Source organism: Hordeum vulgare, chromosome 1H (assembly GCF_904849725.1).
Source record: "Hordeum vulgare subsp. vulgare chromosome 1H, MorexV3_pseudomolecules_assembly, whole genome shotgun sequence".
NCBI classification, from domain to species: Eukaryota; Viridiplantae; Streptophyta; class Magnoliopsida; order Poales; family Poaceae; genus Hordeum; species Hordeum vulgare.
The window spans coordinates 511,049,554-511,073,328 of record NC_058518.1 but is presented as its reverse complement, the minus strand read 5'-3'; the positions used below and the strand labels follow the sequence as shown (position 1 = coordinate 511,073,328).

Below are 23,775 nucleotides of genomic sequence, written 5' to 3'. Positions count from 1 at the left end.
ACTGCCTTGGCCCGCTCATGCCATTGCAGACACCGTCATCTTCAAAGATTTTTGTTATGGTCGGGCATTTGTGTGCTGGGCTAACTGTAGGATGTGGCGTCGCAACGTACATGGTTTAGGGGCACAAACACAGCTACTCGCACTGCCAGGAGGTTCAAGATATGGTGTAGTGCTGATGTACTCGTTCAGAGCGGGGACATCTGTACTATAAAAAGCACGAAAGGGCATATCCGATTCACCATCTTAGCCGTCTAAGCACAGTAGTAACAGTGCACGTGCAACGCACGTATAATCGAATAATGTGGGATGAAAACAATGGACTGAAAAATCCAAAATTCAATTTTTATATATCAAAAAATCTTTAAAAAATACAAGTACCATTAGTACAGATAGGTTTGTGTCATTGTTGTTGCCCTGGCACCTCTCGCTCGCTCACGCACTGCCTCGCCGCGCTACTCCACGGCGAACGGAGAAGAAAGGAGGAAGGAGAGCACATGGACATGGTGGGTATTTTCTCCCGACGCATTGCCGCAACCACGGCTTCTATTCCGAGCACGAACTCGACACCCACACCAGGTTACAACACACCCCACTCAGATTTTATACCCAGGGCTCGCGTCGGGAACAACCCCCCCCTCTCCAATGCACACGATCCAGCCCCGCCCGCTCTCGTCGCGGCCACCACACGCGCGTACGCGCCCCGCACGTGCGAGGCCCGCGTCAGATCGTGCCCTGGAGACCCGGTCCAGCACGCTACCTGAGCCCTGGGCATGTGGAAAGTTAGAGCAAACCGAGTTCCGAGCAAAAACTTGCAAATGACGAGACATTGGTGAATAAGACTTCGAATTGAATGGGGCCTAATCGACCGACATACAAGGTGTTTATGCACACAAATACCATCTTTACATGCCATGATAAAAATATCAGCTCATATCCCCCAAAAAACAATCGTACTATCATGCTTTACGAGCTTGTTACCCAGCATGGTAAGTTGTGTGCCTGGAACAGGATAAGCCGGCAAATTCTCTAGTAACTCAACGGTATAGTTCACGTTTTAGCGGTCTGCATCCAGTTCTTGCTCACCCATAGCTATAGCCCGATGTCACTACACCATGTACCTCCAGCATCTGCAGTCCAAAATGTTCGCCTGTCCCTCCATAGCTTAGGGCTTGATGTTGTTTCAAGCTTCTTGTGAGCAAGAAAACTTCCAGACGGAGCAGCATTTCTCATCGTCTAAATGTGCAAGATAAATCATAAAGAAGTGTGTAGCACCTGCCATTGAAGCAACATAAACATATTCTGAATGCTTGAAGTCTAGAACATTCACACACACCTGCCAAACTCGATTCCTCTTCGAATTCATCTTGCATACCAAATCTTCTGTGCCCAGATGATGTTGTAGCAAGAGGAAGGTATGGATGAAAGGAGAAACCGTTGACAGTATCTAAGATCAAGGAGATAAAAAATCACATGGGTTGTACCATAAAAGAATTGCATATATATTATGTAAACCTCTCTATAGACAGAAATTTAGAAACATATACCAGCAGCTGCTTGGAAGCCTGTCACCCACTGGCCACCTTGAAGGTCGTAAATATGGACCATGCCGTCCTGTCGGAACACAAAAATCATGTTTCAAAGGTTCAATGGTTTGGAATAAGAACGAAAATGAACAGAAAACATGAGAAGCAAACCTGCCCACCAGTGGCAAGATGCTTGCCACAGGGCTCAACATCAAATTGTACTCTTCGATTAGTAGTATCACACGATCTGTACAACCTAATGAAGGGATTCCACACACAGAAAATGGGAAGAGTTTGTACAACCTAATGAAGGGATTCCACACACAGAAAATGGGAAGAGTTTGACAGAAGTCAGAAGAATATGACTCCACTTAAAATAAGACAGATTAACCTATCAATTCCACTTCCCAAATCCAACAAACTAATTATACTTATTCTAAGCAATTTTGGAAGTAAAGTAGAATGTGTTTAAATACTTACTTGTAAACAATTTCCACGATGACCAATTCCAACTCTACATAATGATCTAAAGAGGTATTTGTACATAATGACCTGAAGTGCCCTCAGCTCGGTAATCTCGAGGAGAATACAGTATTTGGACTCGAGACCTTCCTGAATTCGTGCAAAGGACAAACCAGATCAGATCAGTTACAACATTTGGCCAGCAGATTTAACAGTAAAAACAAGCCAGGCTAGATATTTTGGATACGGAATACTACTAAAGGTATTTCTTATGTTAAATGATTAAATAAATGCATTCTCTACTGAAGCAAAATAAAAAATAAATAAATTCTCCATGTGATTGGTGCTCAACTGATCATCTCTTCTTTACGTACCATTAGCAAAGTATGTCTAGTGGGCAATTGTATGTTCTTTTAAGGGAGTGTGTAGTTCTTATCTAACTCATACGCCATTGATTTTACACGAAGATTCGTGTGTGTGATTTTACCGCCATAACTCAAAAGACAAAAAATAATAGATAGAAACTAAGAAAAAACATCCAGGAATACCTCAGACTAACCATGTCTAGTTTATTTCTGCACTTTAAAAAATCATGTCTGGATACACAATTAATTGTAAATAAAGAATTGGTTTAGTATCAGATTGTGATGTTCTCCAATATAACATCCTTATGTTATTACAGGGAATCCAATAAAGAAATTGTGTCTAGAGCACTTCGGTACAGTTACAAAACAAGATCACCAAAACATCATGTAATGTTTTGACTGAATAATTTGAGAATACTCATTTTATGTACCACACAAGAATGCATACTGAAGTTTACACTGGCCAATTCTGCATCAAGCATGCCCATGACTCATATGAGACCAGCAAGTTGCAGGCAGAGACTCAAGGATTTAGAATCCACAATTACTCCATAGTACACTATCCATGGATACCACAAGATCTGCCTGGATGCACCATATCACCCCTTTTGCATCCAGACATTTGAAAGATGCAGCCACTGCACCACATCTTCAGCCACTCCGGAGTAAAAAATGTTCCTCTTATATTTTCATAAATAGAACAAAAATCCTTCTCTTACTCCGGAGTGAAATGTTTTGATACTGAATTTAGACATGTTTTGACACTGAATTTACACTAAATTTAGCTAGATAAGATTCAGTGTTGCTGCGTTGAATTTGGGTAAATACAATGGTCAAAATAAACGGAGTTGAATTTGCCATTATGTCACCCCTGACAAGTGGATCCTATGTCATAAACGCGTTTAGGGACGAATTACGAGAAAACTAGTAGTTTTCAATCAAAATTATACAAGTTGTAGTTCAGTGGGACTCCAACCCCAGTTGTGTTAGTTTTTTTGTCAAATACATATACTGGAGAGTTAGGCTTACAACATCCACTCACATATTTAGATGAATGATGGTTAATTATTCCGTTTACAAACTTACAAAGGATCCGGACCAAACAATACTATAGTGCTTGAGTAACTTTTTGAAGTCATTTTTTGTTGGCCAAATTTCAGGAAATTGCATTTTGTAAACAACACTGAGATAAATTAAACTTTTCCAAACAGTGCTAAAAAGCTGCAGCTCTAAAATCTACGGAGGCATCTGCATCTATGCTCTATGCAAGGTCCATAAGCCCCCAGCTTCTCTCATAAGCTGCCTTCCCTATGCATTGGAGCTTATGGACTAATTATCCCATAACTATAGCCTACATGACCCCGACGAATAGAGGAGACAACTTATGAAAGAAGCTGTAAAGGGGCCAGTTTATTTTTAAGCTGCTAAAAGAAGTGCACAGCCAATAGACAGTGTACTTCGTTGAAAGAGACCACACAAAAAAAGAAGTCGATTCCTGGACATTTAGCCAACAACGAAATTTACTCCACTTACAATATCTGGACTCATGACACAGTGAAATCTTTTATTTTCCCGTCTATGACATAGTGAAATCTAGTGACCAATTCCAAGTAGAAAGGCAAACATACTTCTCCAACTCTCCCAATCGAAATACAGCCAAGTGGCCATCGCTGCAGACATTCCATATAGCAGACGATTGTTCAGTCTTTCTCTTGCATCAGCGCGGCACCTACAAGGACCCAGATATTATAGAAAGTTAGATATGTACCAACTAAGAATAGCAAATTATTAATCTGTGTGCACTAAAATTCTTTCGGATTATGATCATACCAGAGGGGATCGCTGGGATTAGGATCAACGTGCCCGAAAAGATGGAAGAGGAGTTCCATGTTTTTTCCTGTATACCTACGATATGGGTGCCTCTTGTCCAACTCAGCGATCAGGTAGAAGAGCTCGTGTTTCTTGGTCTCAATCTCGCAGTACTGCCGATAGGCCCATGCTCTCTCTGGGTCAAGCTCTGGCACAGGTTCTTCACAAGGTTGCTGGCGGACAGATCGGAGATGAGTTTTTTAATTAACCAGTGGAAAACGGTCCATTTAGTACAGCGACATTTAATTGCAGAACAAGTATATGAGAGAGAAATTCAGCAGGGGATGGACGGACATACATATTAAAAAAAATATATTCTAAAAACCATTATAAAAGAAGTTGTGGATCTTGGATGGTATACCTTCAGGGCGGTGTTGCCGTTCGGTGGGCGTGCAGCGGCGTCAGCGTAGCGGGCGCCGGAAAAGTTTTTGCAACCGTCGCCGCCGGGAGACATAGATCTCTCAGGGAAATAGGCCGGTCGGCCGCCGCTGATGAGCCTTGGAATCAGCCGGCGATGCTCCTCCTCGACCAGCGGCGAGAGGACGGATTTGTAAACCGCCTGGGGTCGCTGGCCGCCCATGAGCCGCCTGGCCGCAAGTCGCATCGCCGCCGCCATCGCCTTGAATCTGCGATTTGCCTTTCTTTTTTTCTTCTTCTTCTCTTTTAAGGGGGAGATGAGGGAGAGGATGTTTTTAGTAGCGTATAGGTGTCTCCAGCCTGCTTCGCCCCCCTGGTCCCTTCAGCCTACATTAGCCTACATGTACAACCAATACAGGTCGTTACTGATTTGCAAGCTTAAAGCATCACAATTCACAATTAAAAAAAATGGCAAGTAGGCCCTTTCAATCTTTTGGAGTAAAATTCAGTTGAGTTGAGATGAGTGATGTATTTTTGATGCGTGTGTTGCAGCGAGCAGACCAAGGAGGTGCTCATCAGCGTGGCCTTCGTGCACCTCAAGCAGGCCGGCCTGTCCAAGCACATCCGGAACCTCTCCGCCGCCAGCCGCGCCATCCTCCTCTCCGGCCCCACCGGTCAGCCCTCCCTCCGGCCACCACCATCATCAACATCATTTCTTTCCACCCCTTGCCCTGCTCCATGGTTGATCAAGACCAACTGCTGCTTCATGTATGTTTGCAGAGGCTTACCTGCAGTCGTTTGCCAAGGCTCTCTCGCACTACTACAAGGCCCGGCTGCTGCTCCTCGACGTCACCGACTACAAGGGAACGGGAGACGTCGGGGCGAGGCGGGCCGCACCGGGGCAGTCTGGGGCGCTCGGGCGAGGGACGCCGTGGTCGAAGACGGGCTTCGTGAGGACGGGAGGAACAAAGAAAAAAAAGGCTATAATGAGATACGGTTTTCTTTACGGGGTCAGCTATGCCCAGGGCAATTTCGCAACGTAAAAAACCATTTACAGTGTCCCTTATACGCGTTTGTACGAGCCAATTTTTAAGGGGTCCGCTATAGATGCTCTAAGGGATGCCAAGTTTTATAAATAAAAAAAATGAACATAGTACAACTTGTATAGATGCCCAACATATGTGTATATGCTTACCCCACGAGCACACCCTACATTTATGAGCACCTCCGAGATATTGAGGCGGCTTGATATCTTGAGATTGATGAAGTATTACAGGCGCCTCGTAATCGACGGAAATGTCTTCTCCCATAGAATGAACATCACGGGAAAGCATGTAGTACATTTAGGAAAATATGAGCACTACTGTCAAATCTAGGACTTAAACCTTGGTGAACTAGTTCCACAACAACGAACCTAACCATCCAAGCTACACTTATGGTGTGTTTCGTAGGATGTATGAAGGGTGCATCAGTCAAAATTTCCCTTCTCGACCCACTTTTTGGTGTTTGATAGAGTATACGAAGGGTGTATGAGTCCACATTAGCTCAACACAAATACACTAGTAGTATGCATGATGAGGGATGCTGAGATGAGCATACATGAAGAGAGAACAACTATGTTGAGATAAAAATGCAACCAAACACACCCTAAGGGATCTTGGCACGACAGAGAGATGCATTGAGATCTACAATTAATAAAAAAAGTAAATGCACATATTGTATTCAGGTCTAGGATGCAATATATAGGGGCATGATGCTCTAATCCATCACCACACAATCCCTCACACTATCTCCCGGTTTAAAGTACTCCCTCCGTTCAAAAATAAGTTTTCTTAACTTTGTACTATCTTTACTATAAAGTTATACTAAGCTTGAGACATTTATTTTAGGACGGAGGGAGTACATTACTACATAGTGGATGTGATGTTTTTGAACCCGAGCTCAAATGAGCTCGGGTGAACAGTACCATCAAGAAATGTTCAAAAAAATTGTTTTTTTTTTGTGCAAACATTGACAAAAGTTCTCAGTGCTTACAAAAATTCGTTAAAAATAACATTTGTAGAAGTCGTGGCAAAGATAACAAAATTGATGCTTCAAAAGTGTTATTTTGATAACATTTTGGAGTACTAATTTTTTTTTCACGACTTCTGTGTAGAATGTAATTTTTGATGAAATTTTACAAGCACCAAGAACTTTTGTCAATGGTTGCACCCAAAAAAATAATAATAATATGTTTTTCATTTATTTTCAAACTTACTGTTCATCCCGAGCTCAAATGAGCTTGGGAACAGAACATGGCTTTCCATAGTATTATGCATTGTATAGTCCGATAAAAATTAGCCAAGTAGGTGATATCTTGTAACTTTGGAATTTGAAGCTAGTGTCGACATTTCCCATGCATAATACGAGTTGATGATTTGTTTTATCAGATGTGAGTGTTTTGTTCAATAATCCAATTAAAATATTATCCAACTTGATTGCATATATAAGAACACACTACATGTCTCTTACAAACTGTGAAATTTATATTCGCATTGGCAATGCTAGATTTGTAATTTTTGTTTTCATAAATGTAGTAATGGCAATATTCTTAACATCTGTGGTAACGGAAAAAGAAGTTGCAAACATAGTCACAATATTGGTCTTCCTAAGACTAGTTTTTTCTAACTAATATATACTTACTGCCTCGATACACATACTCAAATTAATTAATTTATATATAAAGTGGACATACTCAAATTCAAGCTATGATTAATAGAAAGATGAATATGGACACGAACCTACCACACATCTAGTTCCTCTCCCTCGGGCCATAAAGGCACATTTCCACGCCAATTTTGTGAGAGATGAGTTTGCGTGGGCTAGAGTTTCTCATGTTTCCTATGTGATCACACGTTTGGAAAGGCTAGAGCCAAAATCTAATGTTGAAACTGAAGCCAAGTGGACTGACCAAGATGTTAGATTTCTAATAACTTTTATATATAATTAAGATTTTGTTAACACACACGCAAACTCTTCTTCAAAAAAGCCATGCTATAATTAAGATTTTGTTAACACACACAAGGAAACAAGGTCCATCCTCGATCCACGCACAAGGAAACAAGGTCGACACACACTCTGCTTGAAGATTAGACAGACATGGAGGCGATGCGACAAGCAGCTCCTCGTGTAGAGGTTCTAGGAGCTGAGCTCTGCTTCACGAGGAAGGATCTTGTTTCCTTGTGTGTGTATCGACGAAGAAGGTGCGAGAGAGAGGAGGTCAGGGAAATGTGAATCTGCTATGGTTGTAGGGCCCTTTTCTATTAGTGGGTAGACCCGGATGAGCAAGCCTAAATTGAACGTTGATCGTCGACGTTTTGCTGATTGAACAACCTCATCAAGGCATGAGCGGGTCGTCCGCACTCGTCAGGGAAGAGGCAGACATATGGTAAATGTTGAACGGGAATAGAGGCATTGGTGGAATAGTTGTTGTATTGCTTGTGCCTCGTGGACATATATATAGGAGTACATGATCATCTTAAAGTACAAGTCAAGGCAGGAACAAATCCTATCATATCTATGTTTTCTAAACAATCACATTACTCAACAATAAAGGTCGCTTAACCGGCAAAAACGTCGGCTCCTCATCGGGAAGTGCATCATTGTATTGCTACTGTTGTCTCCGATCATGGCATGGAGTTCGACCTAGGACTAGTAACATGTCGACAATCAGAGTATTTATACGATTATTATTATTATTATTATTATTATTATTATTATTATTATTATTATTATTATTATTATCTATATCTATATTTTATAATTTATTAATAAAAATAGATATTCTTAATCCGTCATGCTATTTTATAAAAGGTTCCTCCACTTTTGTAATTATTAACCTACAGTACATGTGGTGAACCTTTTTTCTTTCGCGTTGTGTCCAGCCCACGAGCCCACCTAGGACTTTGCACTTCACGCTGATTGGGCTCTGTGTGTTCACATGTGACTTTTTTTTAGGCGTGACGCTAAATATTTTACGTGTCCGCGTTCGGCTTGTTGGACACAGCTCAACATGGCCAACCCCGCCGGCTGCATCCCGTATCAACTGAACGAACAACGTCGACGGCAACCCCGACCCGCACACGTATGGCTCATCTCCGAGCTTTGCCAGTCCAACAACTCCACTTTGAGCACATGTTGGTGCAACTTCGTGATGGACTGCCTTGGCCCGCTCATGCCATTGCAGACACCGTCATTTTCAAAGATTTTTTGTTATGGTCGGGCATTTGTGTGCTGGGCTAACTGTAGGATGTGGCGTCGCAACGTACATGGTTTAGGGGCACAAACACAGCTACTCGCACTGCCAGGAGGTTCAAGATATGGTGTAGTGCTGATGTACTCGTTCACAGCGGGGACATCTGTATTATAAAAAAGCACGAGAGGACAGATCCGACTCACCATCTCAGCCGTCTAAGCACATAATCAATGGACGAAAATCGTTGTTAACGAACCTTTCAGCCTCGCACCTCGTAAGATTGCACGTCCTCTCTATAACCGCTCGTCACAGCTTCCCCACGAACGGCCGCACCCTCCGCTCGGTCGCCTCCGCGCACTCGCCCCGTCCGCGCCGCCTTTGCCGCTCGCCCCGCCCGCGCCGCGCCCCCCGTGCCGCTCGCTCGCCCCGCTCACCCGTGCTGCTCGCCCCGCCTGTGCCGCTCGCTCACCCCGCTCGCTCGCCGCGCTCGCCCGCGCCGCCCGCGCCGCTCACCCGTATCCGCGATGGCTGTGGGAATTCTATGGTATCCGCGATGGCTGAATTCTATGGTTCAGACATGCGCTGCAAGCTGTTGCATTCCTCAGCGAGGAGAAAATAACCACCAAGGTAGAGCAGTTGAAGAAAGTGTTCGGGTGGTCCGATGCCGAGGTGGGCGCTGCTTTTTCTAGGGCTCCATCTTTGCTGACGAGGTCCGAGGACTCGCTGCAGAGCAAATACAAGTTCCTTATCTCCGAGGTGGGGTTGGAACCGGCATACATTGCTCACCGACCGATAATGCTCACGTACAGTCTAGAGGGCCGGCTCAGGCCCCGTTACTACGTTGTAAGGTATCTCAAGGAAAATGGATTTCTAGACCATGACCGGGACTACTACTGTATACTCTGTATCAGCGAGAAGGTATTCATGGACAAGTTCATATGTCCTCACAAGGAAGCTGCACCCCACCTGGCTGAAGACTATGCAAATGCTTGCAGAGGGGAAGTGCCCACTAGATTCAGATTTGCATGAACAACCAATTATGAAACTCGGTATGGCAATCACTCTGCATGTTAGGCTGTTATTAATTCCTAAATGGTGATCCTGGCCTAACTGAGTGATGGTTGTCTTCTATAGTATGTCTGTTAGATATGCTAATTCAGGATGAAACTGATAATTTGATTTGTGAGTCTTTGTATGTTCGTTACATCATTCAGTAGAGAAGAGCATCACACTGCTATCTTGTCCATCCTCGTGTCATACTGACACACATATTGGAACCAACAGAGTGTGAGATCACACGTTAGGGCATTCTGCAAATGCTTTCAAGTATCAGTGAGTAGTGTACCTGTATCTTTGTGTTTTCAAATGGATATTGCAGATTTCAGTGCTATCCTTAATCTCTTCCTGTGAGAGAAGGTTCTCATTATGGCAATGAAGATGACATCAAGTCTCAAAATTCTTCTTTTTCCGTGGAGAACAATTTTGGATTTGTTATGACCACAGTGTGTTGACTGTTGACCACAAATTTTAGATGCATTTCTTCCTTAGTTCACCTTTAAGCCTATAATAATGTTTTTATCACACTAACTTTTCATTTGGTCCTGTGTTGCAGTTTCATCGGTGTTGTTTGGGAATACAATCCATGTGGCTTAAGTTCCTCGAAACTTCAGTTACGGATTATCTTCAAGTCATCCTCCCCCGTGCACGATCATTCCTACGGGTTTGTTAAAATCTCGACTGCTTGGTTTCTCTAGCATCCATTTGTTCGTTCAACTACTCATATGTGTGCTTACTGAAAACCATATTTGCAGATAGAATTAAAAAGGTTTATTGCTCAAGCTGTAAATTACACTGGGACGACTATTAGTTTTGCCTATATTGATGATGTATTCGGCTTAATTCCCTCCGAGGGAAACGATAGGGGCCATCAAAATGGTGACAACCTAGAGGTACTTTTTGTGCCATTTCATTTATCGGTTCCTTGACACTAATCTGAATTTTTTGTGGAATAATTCCTAAAATGTGTTAATTGTTTGTTATATTTAACATGACGAAATTGCTTACAGCCCTCACACTCAGATGAGATACTCAAGGCTGATGAAAAATGCGAAGAAATGTACAAAATATGTAACCCTTTTTAGTGTTGTCCAGTTCGCACGTTTACTCACTGCTGACCAGAGTAGAAAAACACCAGATATCTCTTGTTTGAACATCTCCATACTAGATTTGTAGCCAGTGGACATTATCATTAATTGCATATATGAGAAGATTATATTTGTGTTCAGAAAAATGCTTCTACTACCACTAAAAAAGCACGAGAGGACAAATCCAACTGACAATCTGGACCCTCTAAACACTTAATCAATGGTCTGGATACTTCGTAACGAAATTAAACAGTTTTCGTTAGCGCTAATTGCACAACCCCACGCCGTCTCACGGTCTGGTTGTGATTTAGTCGTGGTCTGCTCAAAGTTCACATGGCATCCTCAAATAGGCAAATCTCCGTGTATCGCTAAATGACCACCGCAAAATATCCAAGTGTCTACAACATGTTATTATTTATGTACTTCCCCGGCTTCTAAATATAAGTCATTTTTAAGATTCTACTACGAACTATTTGCAGATGTATATAGACATAATTTGGAGTGTAGATTTATTCATTTTACTTCGTTAGTCTGTGGTAAAATCCTTAAAAGGACATATATTTAGGAACAGAGGGAGTATAAATTGATCTTGGCATAAGTGTACTAATTGCTCGAATCTTAGATTGAGAGGTTACCAATTCAATCTTATTAGGGGTTTTGAAAATTGGTTGTGTGTATTATGTCCTGCAAAATATAATGTAATGGGATTTCTCCTCTCCCTTTTCTTGAGAGAAGAGGGGTCAGCAAGGAATCACCAACTATGTAGTCTTTTTTTTAAATCACAGTACGTGCGTTGCACGTACACGATTACTAGTATATATTAGGAGTTGGGCCTTGGCTGCCGCTATTTAGGTTAACTTGATTGCTGCTCTTTTTACCCGCAAAAAACAAAAGTTAACTGCCGCTGTTCGAACCTTTTCTTTTCTTGTTTTGTTTGTTTAAAATTTGAAACTGGATCCCCACAAAAAATATTAGAATATTTTGAAGTTTCATAGTGATTGACTTTTTTTTGTGAAATCAAAAAATTACTCGAAGTCCAAATAAAAAAATTCAATAGTATTTAGTTCAGATTTATATTCCTAAAATCATAAACTCTAATGTGGTCAAAATTTAGGTTGAACTACAAACACGTGATTGTGAATTTCAAGATTCATCGCATATTTAAAGTTTCCATAGTATATGTCTAACTTTATGGATCTATTTTTACTCAATAAAAATCCAGTTCAATGTTCAAAATGAAATAACAAGGTAACTGCTGAAAACATTTCATTCATATTTCTACATATTTTGATAAAGACTAAATTTACATGAATTGTGGATGTATTTTGATAAATAATTCTCACTAAATCTTAGTACGGGCCAATTTTTCTTTTATCGTTGCAATTCACGGGCTCAAAAGTTTTCATAGTTTATTATCAGTCAGATCAATTTACTTCAAATCATAACCATGTCCTAAGCTGGACGTCTTGATCCTCAAATAATGCATCTTTTATTTTGTGATCGACTACCGTTGTCCTCGACCTAGCCAACCATGATTCATAGGAACTGATATTTTCTCCCGTTGTAATGCACATGCATTTGTGCTAGTTATTATTATTATTTTCTCAAAAATCGAGTGATTATTGGTGAAATACCAAATGTACATACTTGTGCGAGGCGAGGCAAGACCTCCTTGTCGCATGGATGCAGAACTATTCTATACAAACGTTAAAAGTGCTTTCACTCACACATTTTTGAACTATCACCTTGTCTGGCTGATGTTCTTGCAACCAATCTTTGCTTCACGAGGTGTGCATAGTCTTTTTTTCTAGGGGAGGTGTGCATAGTCTAAGGAAGAAGATGCGAGGGAGCGCAACATATAAAAGAAGGAGGCCGAGTGGGAGGCCATGCGATGCGATTCCGACTCGATGATATTGTCGTTGTATGCGTGCATGTGTGCGTGATCACCACTCTTTCTTCGATACCATTTGACGTACAGGTGGCCATCAATCGATCAAGACAGGGAACAAATACTTCCTCCAATCATACTATTTGTCGTTGATTTGTAACAAAGTTAATACAACTCTATACCAAACCACTGACAAGTAATACGGGCCGGAGGGAGTACTATTTTTCTCATCACATCTCCTCCACTCCTTCGAGGTGAGCGGAGGCGACACAGCAACACTCCATGCCATGCTTGTGCTCATAGGTTAAAGCCAAATCTTGACAAGTCAATGCTTAATCGAACATGGCGCATCGGGAGCTTCTATATATCCTACTCCCTCCGTTCCAAAATATAAGACCTTTTAGAGATTTCACTAAAAGACTACATACGGAGCAAAATGAGTGAATGTACATTCTAAAATATGTCTATATACATCCGTATGTATTTATAGTGCAATCTCTAAAAGGTCTTATATTTAGTAACGGAGGGAGTATATAAAGAGGTCGTCATGCTAGTAGCACCTTACGACGATAGCCACCTCCGTCACCTGACACACCTTTACCATCGAGTTGCAGGCATAGACCCACCATTAAAGAGTCATGACTGATGCACACCTTGCCGCCTAGATGGCCGAGCATGTCAAACCCTAATTGACACCCGCACGCGCCAACTAGTGGGCGTGACACATGCCATGGAGCAATGTGGGTCGTCCTAGTTCCAGGGTTCGCATGTGGTCACTTTGTTTCCTTCGCTAGCGATGCATTTTTTTCCTTTTTAGGTTTTTTGTTTTGCTTTTTCATTCTCTTTTTTATGGTTGGGTTCTCTACTAGTTTTTTTTACGTTTTTTTACTTTTTATATTTTCAGTACTGTAAATATTTCTGTAATTTATAGTAAAAAATTGAATACACACTAAACATTTTTTAATACGATGGAAATTGGTTCAAACATACATTGAACATGTACACAATGAATTTATTTCACATAGAATGAACTTTTAACAGTTTACGGTGACCTCTTTTTAGTACATACTTAATCTCTTCTACTATTAAAGCAGGATAGAACGTCGTGATGGTTCGACCTCCTTTCCACCTCCCCTTGAAGATTCCAGCAATCGCTTTTTCCACCCCGTCGTAAAAAAAACTCAAAAAAGAGAACCACGATCAACCCGCAAACGCACATCCCACACGCACGCAGCCCGCATCCCGTTGCTCCCATGCCGTCTCTCTCGCTGCTCCTGAGATTTTTTTTCTCAAACGACTATCCCCTCTCGTCCGCCCCGCGGTTGCGGTCCAGGCCCTCGGTGGTGGGATCCAGTCCCATCAAGAAATTCTGCACTCCTACCTCTTACCTGCACTACTCCAGATCGCGTCCAACCATAGGAGATCTAGGCGGAGGCATATAAGGAGAGGTGGTAAGCAGCCTGGTCGCAACAGCGCCAGATCATCGCCACCATGAACTGCAGGAACCGGTTCCTTACAACCTACGTGAACTGCAACAGCGCCAGATCGTCGTCGTTGTTAGTGTGGTACGTGGTGCGGCATGTGTGCACTGTGCAGGTGCAGCTTGATTCTGATCGTTCCGTACATCTCGGCCATGAAGGGTGCACTGGTCGCCGGGAACGCCACCGTCGGGGACGTCATCAAGGCGGGGTTCTTGGTGAGATCGAAGGCCAACATCGGGTGGTGCGGCGAGTGCCAGGCTGCTGGAGGAAACAATAGATACGACGGCGGGGTGTCGGATGATCACACGTGCTTCTGCTCTAGCGGACAGGCTAGTGGGTCGTGTCCTACTCCCTCGTCAGGTTCAGGTACCCTTGATTGATCTAAGAAGAGGTAATTGATTGGTCAATGGCGATGTTCGATTGAGCTAATCAACCTTTTTTTAAACTGATCTAATCAGCCTTGAGATGTCCTAATTTCTGAAGAGTTTATTTACTGATGAGGGAAGACTTCTCTTCTTTTAACGTGACACTTCATCTACAAGTATGTAAGAATATTTGACTATATGAAATCAGAACAAATTAAGTAGGATTATGACAACAAGGTAGATAGGTATAGTACTATAAAGTATGAACTGGACAATTCCCTCAAATGCTCAAAATTCAGCATGTTCACTACTCCACGTGTTGTTTAAATCAAATCGTGTCTGACTAGAGATAGAACTTGTCTATTCCTAGCAGGATTTCCTTTTATATATAGTCATTTTTTACATTGGTTTTTGATCTTGCAAGACCAAAAAAACAAACAGAAGGCAATAGCAATAGTAAGCACATGAAATGTAACTACCATATTTATCAGTGGTTTTCTTACCGAAATCCATCGTTCACATGGACCAATTCTAGCATTGGTCAAGTGTTTTTATCTTTCTTTTCTTACAAATTCAAGCACAATGTGCATGGTTCTCTATTCATCTAATTTAATCCCCGTTTCCCACTCCAGGAAGCTTTGCAATTGCTTTGGTTATGTCTGCGCTTCTCATCGTTGTGTCATTCCAGTACAAGAGGAGGCAATACAAGTGACCTCCTCGTCCGGGGTCCTCAAGTACAATAACTCAGGTGGGACACCCCGCTCTAGAGGTGGCAGAGGCTTGGAGTCCCGCAGCGTCCACAAGCTGCAGACACATCAATTTGCTTACAAGGGGCTGGAGGAGGCCATGCGACGGCTTAGGCACCATGTACAAAGGTAAATAATCGGCACATTCTTGCTATTTCCTTCGAGTTTGACATGGATCAACTTGCTAACGATGAAGGATTTTTATGTGGTGTTCAAGGAAACTATAGGACAGGCGGGCAGTAGTGGTGAAGTGGTTGTACAACAACAGCTGCCAACACATGCAGCAGCTCATGAACTAGGCGAAGATCCAGTCGCGGATGCACCACCTGAACCTTGTCATGTTCTATGGCTGCATGTCCAACCGCAGCTGAACTGGTGCTGGTGTACAAGTACGTGCCCCCTACATCACCGTGGCCGACCACTTGCACTGCCACCACGCAGTACATTTGGTGCTGCCATGGTCACTCCGCCTCAATGTCGGCGATGCAAGTTGCAACGCTAGCTTACCAACACCCAATCGAGCCTCCCATGATGCACCATGACCAGAAGACCACTAACATATATATTGAAGGTATAACTAATTCCTTGTTGTTTTTGAGTGTGTGCATCTACAATACTGTTGTATATAGTCTGATATTTTTATGGTGGTAGGAGAGGAAGATCCTGGATGATTTGAACCCTTAACATGCGATAGATATTTGAATGCATCCAAGTCACATCAGCTCATGTAATGGGAACATATACATGACTTTCGGTGTGAAAGTTTATTGCTTCTCTATCATAGCATATGCAGAATTTACCTTGGATCGTTGAAGCTATTACTCTATCTATCCTCTTTTTGTCTATATTTCACCATTTTACAAAAAAAAAGTAGAACCAAACATTGTACCAACTTCAACAAGTGAACATCATAAATTCCCAAACCAAATTCATGTTCTGAAAAAGTATAGTAATGTTAGAGCATGTTAACAGAAGGTTGGTTGGTGTCATAAATTTGCAAACAAAATAATAATTAGACATGGATGTGTCCCATATTTGTGGTAAACCTGCTCAAGAAATATTTCTTCATTAGTTTTCAACGTGGAGAAGGGAAACCCTTGCTAACCTCTTTTTTGTTGCTAACTGTTCAGTTCTGTTTCGTTAGTTTACATGGCAGAACATGTTGTATTTTGAGGAATGATGCATCTATGGTCAAGTTTATTCTACAGACTTGCTTAATTTCTAACAAAAATTTCCAAGGGACGACACAGCGAGATGACTGATGTTTTAAGCGACGGAAATGCTACAACAAGGGTGGATGAAACTGAATGAAAGTGCATGCGGGGAAAGGGGACATGGCAAATTTTACCACTTGAAAGGAGAGATGGTTCTTAAAGAGACATGACCAGTATGTTAAATAATCAATATAGTTGTTGTATGGATGGAATCAACATGTTGTCGTTGTTTGATACACTTCTTGAAAGAACAAATGTTTCGATTAATATATTTATTACCATTCCGTGGCAACGCACGGGCACTCAGCTAGTTTTAATATAAAAATGCATTTCTTAAAATAGTTTTTTTCTTCGTGTTCCTTGAAAAGAAAGTCCACGGTTGAATTTCTTGAGGAAAACACGGCTAGAAACCCAAGGAGAAAGGGGGGAAAGTGTGCTAGAGTGGGCTGGCCGATTAACGGCTCGCTTCAGGTGTCGCCTCCTCATCTACTAAGGCCCTGTTTGGAACCATTCAGATTATATAATTCCGTTTTTATAATCTATTATGTCTCCAAACAAGACAGATTATGGTGTAAATTATAAAAGCTAGATGGACAGATTATTAAAAACTCACAATCTGCTCTACCCCAGCTAAAATCATATTATGGATTGCCAATGACCCATTACCCTTGTAAAGTTGGAGATAATTATATTCCTGTCACCGCCATCCTCCTTTTTCTTCAAAAAACAAAGGGCTGACAGGTCATTATGCAATGTAAAACCTGAATTACAGTTTATATAATCTGACCTCCAAACATGTACACCTAGATTATTTTAATAAACCAGATTATATAATATATCTTCATAATTCAGATTATTATAATCTATTGTGGTTCCAAACAGGGCCTAAAAGGTCTCGCTAGGGGCTTAATCGTTATCTCGCTTACAGTGAGACACAACGCTCCCTCGCCTCAGCGTCCTAAACGGGCTAACTCATATTCAAAAGTAAAGCGCATACACTAGTTTTTGTTGGTCATTTGATTATTATTTTGGAAACCAAAAAAATTCATATATTCCAAAAAACCCTATTTACTTATTTGTAAAATACTCACTATGAATTACTTTTTTATGCAGTGTAAACAAATTGTTAGCATACCAATAAAAAAATGTTGAAGCATTCAAAACCATGTTTGTGACATTAAAAAAAACAATAAAAATCATAAATGTATGTGAAAAATTTTAGAAATGTTACACGATGTAAAATAATATTTGCATCATTCAAAAAATATTTCCTACTAGTAAAACTTTACGTGGCATGAAAAAAACTGTTTAAGGGTTCCAAAAAAGTGTTCATAAATTTAAAATAAATTTACATACAATGTAAAATATATAGTTGCACATTTTAAAATATTTTTCAACCATTAAAAATATGGTTCAAGGCATATTTCAAAAATGTTTAGTATGTATCTGAAAAATATGCATCATATATTTAAAACATATACAATATGTGTCAAAAAGGTGTTACGCGTCTACAAGAAAAATGTACTATGTCTACGGGGAAAAGATAGACATGCTTTCAAAAATGAGAAAGGAAAATGAAAGAAAACCAAGGAAGGATGGTACAAAAAAAGAATAAGAAGAACAAACGAAAGACAGCTGCAACCTACACACAAAAAACCATAAAAACCAACACAGGAAACACACTTTTTTTTCCGCTCCTGCTGGAACCCGAATTGGGCCGACCCATAACACCCTCACATGTTGCAAGACGGAAATGAATAGATGACACCACCGTATGGAGGGAGCCATTAGTTAGCGAGCGCTCCTTCGAGAGCCTCCCAGCAAACACTCTCACGCGTCGTCGCTTGGCGCGTTCTCAGTCGTCGTCATGTGTCACGCTCTAAGCACTTTCTCCGAATTTTGTTTTTTATTCCGCACGTGTTTTCGGCTTTGTAGACTGTTTTTTTGCCGTTGTTTCAGTTTTTCACCGGTCTTTTTTAGTTTTTTGATGAAAAAAATGCACGAAAAAACGTGCTTTCTATTTTTTTCACGAGAGGTGCTGATTTGCTCCTGCAAAAGCCGCCGCAGTGCCTCTCGGACACGAAAAAAACGTGTTTTCTGTTTTTTTTTTGCGAGAGGCATGGTTTTTCTTTCGTGAGAGGCACGGTTTTGCCTTCGCGAGAGGCATGGCCATGCCTCTCGAAAATGGCTAAAAATGTGTTTTCTGTTTTTTCCATGAGATGCACGGTTTTGCTTTCGTGAAAGGCACGCCCGTGCCTCTCGAAAAGGAAAAACACGTTTTTTTCCGCGAGAGACACGGGCTTTTATCCTTTTTTCGTGATAAAAGAATTTCGTCAAAATCTATCAACATGAGATCTAGATTTGAAGATCTCGACCCGAGAAATCCAACTGTGAAAACGGATCAAGATTTGGACGCACGATTTATCAGAGATAAACTGTTTTGAAAAACCGTATCTATGAAAAAAAGAATAATTTTCAGGTTGCGACAAGTGACACGCATGCCGTTCGTCACTTGTCACAACACGAAAGATGAGAGTGATCTTTAAAAGATGCACTCCTCAATTAATGATTTCACCGCATGAAGGGGAGCCCCTATTGGCTTGACTTGTGTCGCTTATAGCGACCCTAGCGTACTCTCGCGTCAAGGATGCAAAAAAATGGGCCAGTCCCTGCTAGTTCGGAGCTTCCCAAGAAAAAGCGTGTAGTTCGACGGTTCAGGCGAGGAAATCCTTTTTTAGTGTCATAGGAGCCAGTTAAAAACAAATTTTGCTAACCGACGCCTGCAACACTCCGCATTGGCCGGCCCGTTTAGAAATAGGACCTGTGTTTTAGCTCGTGAAGTTTTTTCTAAATCGATGAACTTTTTTGAAAATTGATGTTTTTTTTAATTGGTGAACTTTTTTGAAAATTGGAGATCTTAATTTAAAATTCGTGAACTTTTTTCAAAATCAGTGAACTGTTTTAAAAAACTGATGATTTTTTAAAAAAATCAATAATTTCTTTTTCGAATTCTGTGAACATTTTTTAATACATAAACAAATTTCAAAAATCGGTGAAGTTTTTTATAGTCGTTGAACTTTTTTCGCAATTCTGTTTTTTCTTAATTCTATAATTTATTTTATGATTTTTAAGGACCAACACATTTAATATAGGCCGGCCTACGAGATTGAGCTCCGGAGGTGCCGGTTTGCCAAACCGGCCCTTAAGGCGTCGTATAGGACCTCCCCTTTAGGCATTGGTTACAGTGCCAACATTAAAGCTGCACATAGGGATCTGAACTGAAGATCTCCTAGTTGAATGTACCGTGCACGAACAACCACAAGCACCTCACCTCATGGGATTAATTACATATTTTTCCTTCTTTCCTTCCGTGTTCTTTCCCTTTTATGGTTTCCTTTTTTTCTTTTCTTTTTTGAACGGTATTGTTCAGTTTTTTTTTATTTTCATTTCATTTATTTTTTTTCTTTTGGTGTATGTGTGATTTTATACAAATACAAAATAATACTATTGCCACTCCGCAAATTCTTTTTCTGAAAAGCATGTTCATTTAAGCACATATTCGAGATAGACTCGTACAAAATTTCATTAATGTATATTTCACATGGGATACACACAAAAAAAAACACATAGATTAAAATGAAGTGTCTCTTGGTTGTATTTGGGCCGATATTGGTCTTTTTTTAGATCCATTTCTTTCCTTTCACTGTGGAGGGACCTGCTACCGGAAAAGAGTGAAGATGAGACGTGTATTTCCCATGGTGTTAGTTGTTTCCCATGAAGAATGTTGTTTCATTTTTGCCTGCAGCCGCTGTAGTGCATGTCGTATTCGTGAATGGTGTTAGTTGCGGTGGTGCACATGTGGTTTTCAAAACTGTTTGCCTTGATGCTGCCGGACAAGCGTGGAGAGGAGATGGGCTTGAAGTTGGAGAAGATGGATCTTGACAGCCGCAGCTTAAGGGCCTCGGATTGTTCTATTTCAAAAAATTCAGCTCCGATCTAAAAAACATAAGCCAAACAGGATAGCTCCACGATATACAGCTTCAAAAAAACTAGAATCTAGAGTCCAACTTCCTGTTTTTTATTAGGCTTTTTAGGAGGTGCTCCATCAAATTGTAGAAGCTGAAGTTGGAGCGAAATTACCCATCATCATCACCAGTGAATCGATACCCCTTTGTTTCTCCCCTCTCATACAATCAAATAGATTGTTTTCATCAAATTTTACATTCCTAAAGCTGGAGCTGGATAAAAGCCAAACATTCTTTTTGAAAAAGGTTTGAAGAGGGCTGATGGAACGGGGCTGTTTTTGATGAAGCAGAGCAGTCGGCCTAAATTTCTTTCTTTCTGCTCGTGTTCCTTCTGTGTGTTAGGTTAGGTGGCCCCTCTATTGTCTACTCGTTTGGTGCTCGTTCTTGCTCTAGGTGTTTGCTGAGTGTGGGTGGTTGTAGTGTAGCGTACGTACTTGTCTCCGTTGTTTTTAGTCCTTGTTGTTGTTTCTCGATCGTGTGCACTCGTGTCCCCAGCATGCTCGATTCTTGCTTAGATGCCTTTCCTTTTTTCCTCTAAAAAAAGCTAAAGAAAGGTGTGGAGAAGCCTAGACGGGAAAGGATATCTATTCCATTCCCGGCCTTGACGTGACTGATTGCTCGTTGCAGTGCACTGCTGTAACTGCAAGCCACTATAAAGTTTCCATAAAAGGCCGGGCAATGGAGTGCCTCCTGTTTCCGTAAGGGAAAAACTAGACCCAAGTAATATTCCGTGAACGTAAAGGATGATTTAGAGATAATTAATTCGATTAGGATTAATGACTGGAGCCCACCCAGATTAAAATCGGGGGAGAAGGGTATTTAGAAAAGGGCAAGTAAGTTTACGTATAAGAACCTTAGGCAGGTGTAGGGTTATTGGGTAAGATAAGGGTATCTATTCCATAATGCTAGACATATAAAAACTTACAAAGGTTACTTAACCTTTCAAATTAATTCTTCTCTTCCCCTCATTTTCAGTGGGGGTGGGGCCTCTCATCCCCTAATTACCAACCACAAGCCTCCACATCAATTTATACGTAAACTTTTTAAGTAAGTCTTTGTAGATGTAGCATTACTCGTATCTATTCCACTCTTGGGTGGCGATTAAGCAAGCATCTGTCTAGCTCAAGCTTCATTCAAACCAGTGATTGATTGGCTGTCAGAGTGGGATCGGACAAAGGACTGAAGATCATGCCTCCATATCAAGCGATCACGCGCATATATTCCCCGGTCTCCCACTCCATGTCTGCATCGGCATCCTCTTAGAGCATCTTCAACAGCCGCGTTAAAACAGCGTCGCATAGTAAAATTCGTCTTTTTAGCTCGCGCAATAACAAAAGATGCTTCAGCGGACGCGCGATAATGCGCGCGTGGCATATAAAGTACAACGCGTTGTTCGAATCGCCATCGCGCGTTGCTTATTTGATGCGTCCGCTTCCGCGCGCTGCACACTCGAACGCTCGCGCCGCACTCTCTCCACCGCGCCATTTTCGCCCCGCCGCGCGCCGCCGCTGACGAACTGACCCGATGGACGCCCCCGCCTGCACCCCCCTCATCCATTCCTACATCCGTGACCCCTCCGCTGCGGCGGTCGCCGCGGCCGCCGCAAACCCTAGCGGGGGGAGCTTTGGCTTCACCTCCGTCGCTCCTCCAAGCACCGGCGTCGCGCGCGGCCTTTTCATGCCGCCACGGATGACCTCGGCGGCGGGTGGCCTCACACCGACACCCGCTGTGAACCCACGTCTTTGTTTTGATGTTTGAAATTCATTTTATGTTCAAAATATGTTTAAAATGCAACATATGACAAGCGACGGCTGCTTTCACGCGTTGCATTTTCGCGCGCATGCTGGAGCTACGTACGGGCGCTGGATTTTAGCATGTCTGCGGGAGCCAAAGCTGGCTGCCAAGCCAAAACAGAAAAACGACGCGCTGCAAACTGTTTTTTAGCGCGTCAGTTGGACGGGTGATGGAAATGCTCTTATTTTAATTATCTTCCCTTGCCTCTTTCACATCATGATCATATCCACCTTCTTCTTCCCCAACACACCTTGCGCTGCATCGCGTATATAATGGAGGCAAGGGAGGGAGCACTGCCAGCAGGGCAACCGGCAACGCAACACGTACGGCACTTGACTGACAAGAAGCTAGCTAGCTACGAAGAAGGACCGGTCGAGGATGGCTTCTGCTGCTGCGCTCCCGGAGCGCAAGAAGAAGAGCAATTTCATGTACGCCTTCACATGCGCGGTGTCGGCTTCCATGGCCACCGTCGTCCTCGGCTATGGTACGTACCTACACTCCTAGAGTACATACATTTCCAATACGCTCGTCTTCTTCCTTTCGCCATGCATGCATGTCCAGACGTCGGGGTGATGAGCGGGGCGTCGCTGTACATCAAAGAGGACCTGCGGCTGACGGATGTGCAGGTGGAGATCATGATGGGGATCCTCAGCGTCTACGCGCTCATCGGCTCCTTCGCCGGCGCCAGGACGTCCGACTGGATCGGCCGCCACTACACCGTCGCCATCGCCGCCGCCATCTTCTTCGCCGGCTCCTTGCTCATGAGCTTCGCCGTCGACTACGCCATGCTCATGTTCGGCCGCTTCGGCTGCCGCCACCCAAAGACAAGGTGAAAGCAGTGGAGATCAACTAGCTTAGCTAGCTAATGGGGGGTGGTTTCTCTATCATGCAAGGGATATGGATTCACCGATCTACGTACCTTTGCTTTGAGTTTCATGCTAAAAACTGTCTGGCTTTTGGGGATGTTAATTGTGTTTTCTCATTTTCTGCCAAAATGTATCAGAAAGTTTTGTCATGTATGACAAATAAGAGCGCTCGTCCCAAATTGGATTCATTGGTACACAACGATTACACAATAACCTTTTCTTCTTCGTAAACCAGGTTGAACCTCGGGCCTCTCCATCAAACGATGCACAAAACCATACTATTATACTTCCTCCGTTTCTAAATATTTGTCTTTTTAAAAATTTAACTATAGACTACATATGAAACAAAATGAATGAATTTATACTTTAAATTATGTCTATATACATCCGTATGTAGTCCGTAGTAAAATATCTAAAAAAACAAATATTTAAAAACGGAGGG

The 23,775-nt window shown here is 42.1% G+C and overlaps 3 protein-coding genes and 1 long non-coding RNA gene across 4 annotated transcripts; 2 read left to right on the top strand and 2 right to left on the bottom strand.

Annotated features, from left to right (window-relative positions):
* Positions 1-867: 867 nt before the first annotated feature.
* LOC123402934 (telomerase Cajal body protein 1-like) lies at positions 868-1,823 on the bottom strand (the record flags this gene model as incomplete). The annotated part of the gene is made up of 4 exons (XM_045096907.1): positions 868-1,233; positions 1,334-1,444; positions 1,545-1,611; positions 1,695-1,823. Coding segments are annotated over 4 exons (360 nt in total), but the record flags the coding sequence as incomplete, so codon positions are not given.
* LOC123402925 lies at positions 1,775-4,835 on the bottom strand. The gene is made up of 4 exons (XM_045096897.1): positions 4,581-4,835; positions 4,181-4,392; positions 3,979-4,079; positions 1,775-2,135 (listed from the first exon to the last, which is right to left on the bottom strand). Exons 1-4 carry the CDS (start codon positions 4,833-4,835, stop codon positions 2,050-2,052), a joined length of 654 nt encoding a protein of 217 aa, XP_044952832.1. The 3' UTR covers positions 1,775-2,049.
* Positions 4,836-10,386: 5,551 nt separating this feature from the next.
* Positions 10,387-11,848, top strand: LOC123421109. Its single transcript, XR_006619473.1, has 3 exons — positions 10,387-10,479; positions 10,622-10,759; positions 10,877-11,848. It is a non-coding gene; the product is annotated as an uncharacterized LOC123421109 (long non-coding RNA).
* Positions 11,849-22,691: 10,843 nt separating this feature from the next.
* On the top strand, positions 22,692-23,517 carry LOC123421092 (putative polyol transporter 1). The gene is made up of 2 exons (XM_045107495.1): positions 22,692-22,951; positions 23,029-23,517. Exons 1-2 carry the CDS (start codon positions 22,846-22,848, stop codon positions 23,298-23,300), a joined length of 378 nt encoding a protein of 125 aa, XP_044963430.1. The 5' UTR covers positions 22,692-22,845; the 3' UTR covers positions 23,301-23,517.
* The last annotated feature ends 258 nt before the right edge of the window (positions 23,518-23,775 follow it).